This window comes from Nelumbo nucifera, chromosome 5 (assembly GCF_055504915.1).
Source record: "Nelumbo nucifera cultivar China Antique chromosome 5, China Antique-T2T, whole genome shotgun sequence".
Lineage (NCBI taxonomy): Eukaryota > Viridiplantae > Streptophyta > Magnoliopsida > Proteales > Nelumbonaceae > Nelumbo > Nelumbo nucifera.
In genome coordinates, this window is record NC_142653.1 from 31,823,859 (window position 1) to 31,832,783 (window position 8,925).

At 38.1% G+C, this 8,925-nt stretch overlaps 1 protein-coding gene across 1 annotated transcript; it reads left to right on the forward strand.

The window, feature by feature from the left end:
- The first annotated feature begins 423 nt into the window (after nt 1-423).
- Nucleotides 424-8,579, forward strand: LOC148791367 (ras-related protein Rab7-like). The gene is made up of 7 exons (XM_010262767.3): nt 424-726; nt 835-861; nt 1,383-1,482; nt 1,585-1,731; nt 6,737-6,817; nt 6,891-7,036; nt 8,210-8,579. Exons 1-7 carry the CDS (start codon nt 674-676, stop codon nt 8,274-8,276), a joined length of 621 nt encoding a protein of 206 aa, XP_010261069.1. The 5' UTR covers nt 424-673; the 3' UTR covers nt 8,277-8,579.
- The last annotated feature ends 346 nt before the right edge of the window (nt 8,580-8,925 follow it).

Consider the following 8,925-nt stretch of genomic DNA (forward strand, 5'->3'; position numbering starts at 1 on the left):
GATACTTACTTGTACTGATACATAGTAGCATGTGCTGGCTTTACATTTGTAATAATTGTAACAGATAATCAACGAACAAAACAGGCTGAAACAAAAATTAACAAAAAGAAAAAAAGTGAACAAAACTTCTTTTCGGGGCGGAAGCCTTCTGGCTGAATACTTGGGCTAGTGGGCTTGGCTACCCATATCTAACATTCAGAGCCCAGTCCCGCATTGACGGGAAATTCAGACAACAGAATCTTTGTGAACATTTACTTTGCCAACTTGCCACGTGGCAAGTTTCATGTCCACCCTATTTCATTCATCCCGCGGGGTGTTCGTGAAATTGTTTGCACGAAAAAAAGTTAAGAGGGATGCACGAGTCTTTTGGGCCACGGTTTTTAAAACGAAGCCTCGCTGGCGCGTATAATGTAATAGTTGGTCGGCAAGCTCACATGGCGATGGCGTTTGCATCGTATCAAACAGGAGAGAGAAATAAAAACAGGAGAGAAGGAGGATACTAGAAATACCTCGAAAACGGAGACTCCGCTATATTTTCCTTCCGCTATCCCTTTTTAGTTTTCTCTCCTTTTCAATCCACCTTCTAAAAACCGGAGATTGAGAGAGAAAAGGAAGAAAATAAGGAAAAGAAATCAATAAAGCTTTTATCAAAACATCGACCATTTTTTTCGCCATGTCTGTGCGAAGGCGAACGTTGCTGAAGGTCATTGTTCTCGGCGACAGTGGGTATGATTTTAGTTTTAATTTGGGTTTCTTTGTTTATTGTTTGTTTTTTCTTGAATTAAGCTTGTGATTTCTCGTGAATAATTTTGTTTCGTTGTTTCTACATTCCAGGGTGGGGAAAACATCTTTAATGAATCAGTATCCTTTGACGACGGTTTCATCTGATGGATATGTTCTTTGATTTCTTGTTGCTTCTATCAGTGAGCAATTGCTAGATCTTTTATTGCAATTTTCCTTATTTGTGCAGAATTTGAGCTACATGTTTTGTTATTAGAAGTTTTGGAGACTGATTTTGTTCTGTAGTCGCTTTTTATTTCTTACGAATTGTTTCCGTTTGAGATTTTTTTTTTTTTTTTTTATCGTGATTTGATGGTATAAGAGTTGACCATTTTTCCGTATATGTTTTCCATCTTTACAATTATGACGTTTATGCTGTTGAGAAATTGAGGATTGAGTGGTGCATCATTCTTGATCCGGTCAGTTGGGAAGAAGGGTTATTGTAACTTTACCTATTAATTGCGCTGGGTTTGGAAATCGATGACTTAGAACTCGTAGGTTTCTCTTGGAATTATGTTTAAATGCTAGTTCAAGTGCTACATTTTGACTGAGTAAAATTTTTGAAATTTGTATATGTGGGTCGTCGTTAACTGCTTACCTAGATACGTACATAAAAAGTTCAGTCAACAGTACAAAGCTACAATTGGTGCTGATTTTGTCACCAAGGAGCTTCAGATTGATGATAAACTTGTCACTCTTCAGGTGAGTTCATAGTCTAAGAGTAGTTTGCTGGTTCATTTGCCTTTTACTTGTTTAAGATCCCTATCACCGAGTACATTTTTTGAACTATTTCTCCATTTGCAGATATGGGACACAGCAGGGCAGGAAAGATTTCAAAGTCTTGGAGTTGCATTTTATAGAGGAGCAGATTGTTGTGTTCTAGTATATGATGTTAATGTACTCAGGTCGTTTGACACTCTTGACAATTGGCATGAAGAGTTTCTCAAACAGGTCCTTTCTTTGTTACTTTCACTTATTCTCAAGTTATTCCTGTAGTTTCTTCTGTACCTTTTTTCATAACTCAAACAGAATGTATTGAGTTCCCTGGTTAGGGTGTCAGTTCTAGTTTTTAGAAACTTATTGAAGGTCATGGAGGTAGGGGTCATTGCTTGGTACAATGGTAAAATCTCAATCTGACAAGTGTAACAACATGGTTTGAGACTGAGAATGGCCACATCTTGCAAGGAAATGCCAAAGGTTAGGTCTGTATTCAATCCACTCATTCCAAGACCCTGGATAGTTAGGACCAACATTGGGTAGGGGTGCAACTTGGGCGGGCTTGGATCGGGAATTTGTCAAAATTTGAATGGGCATGACCCATAGGCCCGAACCTAAAGCAGTGTAAAATGTTAACTCAGACCAACCCAAGTTGCATCCTAACATTGGGTTATGACCCCTTGAATGTGGAGGTGGATTGGATTGTGCATTGCTTTTCCATAACAAAATATTTAAAGGGTTTACATGTAATAATGCAGAGGATTTATGAGAAGATATGAAAACATTGAAGGTGCCAAGTAGCATGTTGGTAAGGTCTCTGGCTGGTTGTAGCATAGACTTGGAGTTGAGTCCTGGCTTAACCAGGGGCTGTGGGGTTTGGGGTTTGGGAAAGGGCTACCCCCTTTGTGCCCCCCCCCCCCCCCCCCCCCCCTTTTCCTACCAAAAAAGAAAAGGTTATATGCATCTTCATTCTTCTTAATATAAAAGATTTTTATTAAAAATAAAGAAAAATGAGATCCTCCTTCCTCTTCGTCCTCCTCCCCTTCCTTCTCCTTCTCCTTCTTCCTCCTCATCCCCCCTCCTCTCAAGGAGGCTTGTGTTCGGGAGGCTTATGCCTCTTATGTTCTGAACTACGCCTCACACCTCTAGGTAGTGGAATGCCTTGTGCCACGCCTCCGCGTTTCAAAACATTGGGTTGAACTTGTAACCTTTTTTTGACTGTTATGTTTCTTTCACAGGTAAGATCTGATGGTTTCTTTGTATTAGTCACCTTCTCAAACCCTTTGGAATGAAGGAGCTTGTTCACTAATAAATTCTATTGACATTCCTGTTGGAAAAAGAAAGAAGAGACTTCTCAAATTGGTTTTGTTTTGTCTTGTTTATCCATAAAGAGTAAGAGATTGAAGGACCTACTCTATCTAGAATGGAACCCACACTATTCGTGGTTGGCTAATCACTCTCTATTCAAAGCTAGACACACAAACTCTTTTTTGACAAGGATTTTCTTTTTGGATAGTTTTATATGTAATTTCTTGTTGGTTGGGTTTATTTTGGGGATGTTGGGTCTCCTCTAGTACAGATTCTCATTGTACAGGGGTCTGGGCTGGTGGTTTATTTTGTTTTGTTTTGATTCATAATACAATACTTTACCTTCATCAAAAAAAAAGAAGAAGAATGGAACCCACACTAATATAATGTCATGAAAGCCTTTTCACTAGGTTTTTTATTTGAATTAGGAAAGTATATTAGATAGGATTTATGAGTAAGGGATATGAGCTAACTTTCTGCCTTTGCGCTGAATTTTTTATTTCAGTTAGGATGCTAAATTTAATTTAGTTTGTTATTCAATGATATTAGCTGAGGATAGATCTTGGCACAATGGTTTGGTTGCTCCATTGCGACCTAGGTGACCAAGGTTCAAATCTTGGAGATAACCTCTCTGTATGTGCAGGGGTAAGGCTGCAAACATGAGTAAGGGATATGAGCTAACTTTCTGCCTTTGCGCTGAATTTTTTATTTGAGTTAGGATGCTAAATTTAATTTAGTTTGTTATTCAATGATATTAGCTGAGGATAGATCTTGGCACAATGGTTTGGTTGCTCCATTGCGACCTAGGTGACCAAGGTTCAAATCTTGGAGATAACCTCTCTGTATGTGCAGGGGTAAGGCTGCAAACATCTGTCCCTCCCCAGACCTCGCATTGGCAGGAGCCTTGTGCACTGGGCTGCCCATGGGACCCATAGCAATCCAAATATATCTTTCTTTTGAACTAAAATTTGTTTTCCTGTGGCCTAACCAGGTGCTTGAAGTAGAGGCTCTCCCATCTAAGGGTTTGTGTGGACTATCATATTTTCCACCAACAACTAGTTTTGTCCACTAATGTCCTACACTCCTACTTGCAGGACATGTTGGATTTCTACCTTATGTATGTTAAAAATCTGAATAATTATTTCAACTTCCTTGAACTTTTATTCGAAATTTTGGGTTATTTTGATTTGATATCTTTAGTGTTCTCCAAGGTGTTGATGGTAGCTGTACCAACCTCAAAGGTACTTATGAACTGAAACTAGAGTTGTTGAATGCAGTCAAGGTAGCGCATTTAGACTCTAGCAGGTGCTTCATCTCTGCCTATTTGTTGATAAAGCACAACCGTTTTAACCAAACTTTCCAGATAAGTTTTGTATCACATACCTTTTTTTCGTTTTTTAAATCAAGCTTTCCTTCTGACAATTGTCACAATCCAAAGAAGTTGTTCAAACATGAAACTCATCCTAGGAAAAGGCTTTGGACCCAAGGTTCAAAGTACCGACATGTATCGGTCAATATGTATCATGCTGATGGCTTCCCGATACGCCCCTCCAGGGGTTCGAGGGTTGTATCGGGTGAGACCATGGTTCAGAGGGTAGCCAGGACTTAAACCTACTCATCTGAACTGGTTTTGAAAAATAAAAAATAAAACTTAAAAAAGCGCACCGATACAGGCCGATACGCTGGAAGGGCGTATCGGCCTGTGTCGATACTTTGAACTTTTTTTGGACCCATCCTGCATGGTAGTTTAAAGTATGCCATAGTTACCTAAACCAGAGCAGTAAGAGCGGGAACTGAGACTGCACCAGTCAAGTTATCAGGGAAGGCATAGCAATACTAGCAATAAGACTAGCCAAGAAATAAAGGTAATTGGCCAGGAAAGGAAGAAGGAGAAGGTGACAAAGGAAAGTAATCAGTCCCACAGTGCATTCGTGAACAAGCCCTTTTCAAAGAGCTTATTCTCTTCTTCTCTTCCTCCGCTTTCCTTAATAATATGGAAAGGTAGGTAAAATTTATGATCTAAAAGTTGAGAGGCATACTGTAACTGATTGAAACATGTCCAATGCCTGGTTTATGTTCTAGGTCCCAATGTTTCCTCTTTTTTTTTTTTTTTTACTTGTAGGAAATATTGAACTTTATTGCAAGGTGCCAACCAGCTGCTTGGTAAGGTCTCCTGCTGGTCATAGAGGAGACTTGGGATCAAATCCCACCAACACCTGGGTTGGGGGATGGGCTACCCCCCGTGGTGTAGCCCTTCAAAAAAAAAAAAAAAAAAACATTGAACTTTATTGGTTAGGGACATAAATTGAGTACAATAATAAGCTGAACAACCCAAAGGGAAGTTGTGATCCCTTTCAGAAATTAAATCATTACAGGCTAGCCCGGAATAAATGCTCCCTGTTTGGCTAAAAGATCAGCAAAACCATTTGCTGTTCTTCTAATCCATTGGAAATTGACCCCCATCTCCCTTGCTAAACTTTTTACCTTACTTCTAGCCTGTCTATGGATCCAAACCCCCATATTATTCATTTTCACCCAGCTTACCACTAATTGCAAGTCACCTTCCACTTCCAGATGGCTGAACCCAAGCTGCTTTGCAAGTCTCAGTCCTTGTGGAGGGCTTATGTTTCTAAATGTTCAGCAATGCTTGTTAGATACCTTATTATGAACAACATGCATAACATACCTGAAAGTGTTAGCCGTGCTTTTCTTACATGGGTTTCTTAGTTCTTTATTTTCTGTGTTTTCTGGAGGCGAATAGCATGGTGGAACTGACTTTTAATGTTTCTCTATGGCCTTGTATACTGCTTCCTTTTTCCTATTTTCTCCTCTCCTTCCTTTTTCACCGTCAAAGAGTTTCTGATAGGTTACCAATAAAAAACCTTAAAAGAAACAAGGCATACTTGAATCTAGATAAAAGGTGGCCCCAAAATCTTATAATATTTAGCTTATTGGGCTTTTCTTCGAATCACATATTTTCGTTAGCTTCTCCAGTAAGCCCAGAAGAAACAGAAACCATTTTGCCATCAATGGCGGTGCCAAAAAGAACTTATTGGCTCTATTTTGAATAGAGGATAATTGAAACCACCTCACTGTTAATGATGATATCAAAAGGACTAGTCTCAAGCATCTCCATTAGATTAGGGAGAAACTGGCACCACTTTGCCGTTGATGGTGGCAGGAAATTGGGGATGATCTTTTATGTGGAGTTTGTTTTTCGGTTGTTCAAATCATTGAGCCCAGGAATTTATTATTTCTTATTAATATGTGGAAGCTGCCGTGTTTCCTAGAATATACAGCATGGTCTTTTTATTTTATTTTCTTTCTTTCTGTCCATAAAACCGACTCAAGAAGAAGGTTAGACTGTACATAACACTTCTCTGTTTTGATCTTATGAGTTCAAATCAACCCCAAACAATTAATTACGTTTTTTCCAGTTCCCATTTGGATATAGAGGAGCAAACTTTGTACTTCTTTTCAAAAGAAAGTACTTCAGTGAGAGAAATGGTCTCTTGACCTAAGTGAAAGATTCAGTAGCTAATGTGCAGATCACTACAGAATTATTAGGTTAACGGAACATTTTGATATAATGAACGCCCAAGAAAATTCATTTGACTGGAAAAAAATGCATGGCATTTTTTCTTGTGAGTATTACCTTAATAAATTTTCAAGTGTTATTGTAGGTTGTATCTGACTTTTGGTTCTAGAAAAACTTTGTATACACTGTCAGTCTACCGTCATTTTCTTTCTTTTATGTTTATGTTTATTCATCTTGTTCTAAACGTAATTCTAATTCCACATTACAAGAGTCATGAGATATGTTCTAACAGATTTGAGTCACATTCATTTCAAGTTACCTTCATTTTTTTCTTCATAATGTGTAACTTTCTTTCTGTTTTATAATGCTGACAGACAGTTTCTTTGTATTCAGGCAAGTCCCTCTGACCCCAAGACTTTTCCATTTATATTACTTGGAAACAAGATCGACATAGATGGTGGAAACAGCCGAGTGGTAAGGCTATGTAGCAATTCCCAAATTTTGGTGTTCTTCCTTGTATCTGGTTCTAAAATATTTTTATGCGCAGGTTTCTGAGAAGAAAGCAAGGGATTGGTGTGCTTCCCGAGGGAACATACCTTACTTTGAGACCTCAGCAAAAGAGGATCTCAATGTTGATGCTGCATTCTTTTGTGTTGCAAAAACTGCACTGGCCAATGAGCACGAGCAGGACATGTATGCATGTTTTGATAACCTGATTTTTACCCAATTTTAACATTTATTGATTTTTTGCTTCTAACTTTGTTTCAGATGTTTTTTGGTCTATAAATATGACACTTTCTGCATGCTAAAAAATTAATATTTTGGGAAATTTTCCCTTAAAGCGATGGACTTTTGAGCTATTGTCTCATTGAGTACTGAATACCATATGGAAATATAATGAACATACCAGATAAAATGACTACCGGTACTTTTAGAGTATCATGACAAAATGGACCATTCATCAGCAGATGGGGAGCATTTTGGATTGACCATGTGTTGAATCCTGCAGTCCCCATCAGCCCTATTCCAACCTCAGATTTGAGGTTTATCTGATTTATAAGGCCCCTTTAATTTTTTCTATTTTTTAATTTAAAAGTTGCCTATGAAACTGAGCTTATCTAGAATATTTGGTAAGGTATTTTGCGTCAGAATTTTCCATGGATCCAGGATGAGAAGAATTTAATGACTCCTTTTGAGCCCCAAACTAACTTGTCATGTGCTAGTTTCCTGGATCATTTAGGTTCCTCTAAACAACTTAACTAGAAAACCTGCACCCTAATAATCTGTTATACATCAAAAACCGACCTAGGTTGTAGCTTCTTGATTGGTTGAAGTTGTACCTCCACAATTTGGGTTTGATCGATGTTGAGAACTTTTATCAATGTGGAGATTTTGGATCTTGTGTACTGTTTAGGGTCACAGTAGGGTCTGATTGAGGTACTCTGAAAGCTTTGAAAGAGTCAAAGTGGAGAATGATTCTTAGATGTTGGGTGAACATGATTTTCTATCATAATCGAGAGAGTGGAGGCTTGGCTTATAGAGTGAATATTTTGGTTCCATAGATTTGAAGGTCTGCCACTTCTGTGATCAGGTCTTGCTAGATGCTAGGATTTGGGTGGGGGGGAGGAGTGACTTGTATTGGTGGACAGTGATCTTCCGAGACGGTTTTCTACTGCTCTTCACAGTGTACTTGGCAATACTTCTTTGCATGCATTTGTTTTTGACTTTTTGGTATAATAGGCTCGAGTTAGTATTATGTTCATAATAATTGATTAATACTTGTATTAATTTGAATTTCCTATAAAGCAAATAATACACTGGATTTTATTCATCTGATCGAGATATGAGATGGTGCTCCATTTGCAGATACTTCCAGAGCATTCCAGAGGCTGTTTCAGAAACCGAACAAAGGGGAGGAGGATGCGCCTGCTGAAATGGGCTGTTAAGGATTTTTTTTTTACTTATTTCCCACCTTTTGGTTTGCTTGATCATCACCGTTTTCTTTTCTTTATTTATGATTCAGAGCCATTCTTTTGTATCTACTACCTACCATTCAGAGCCCTATGTACACTAAGCAATTGTCATTGAGACTCTGGTTCTAGTGTTTCCTCTTCTGTTGTTTTTGTAAGAAAGTCTGTATGTTAAGTTCTGTTACCAAGATTAACTTGGGTTCCTAAATTCCAACTTACCCATTTGGATTGATTCACCTAATACAGAATGCAGCTCTTTGATGGTATCATTGTTACGCAGCTTTTGTGACCGTTTAGACTTAGCAGGTTCCTCTATTCCACCCATGCCGCGCATGCGGGACAACCATTATGCCGATTGCCGAGACACACCGAGGAAAGCGTAGCTTTGGTTTACGTATAGTAATAAAACTAGAGAATGACCTTATTAATTTTGGGGCTATTCTGATCATTTTAATTCATATATTCTGATCAATTTTATTTGATACCCATTTATTATGTTATAAATTTAGGTTATTATTTTATTAGATATTTTTATATATAAATTTATTATGTAATTTAAGAGATTAAATCAAGTTTTATTTATAAATAATAACCCACTTTGTGGATCCTACA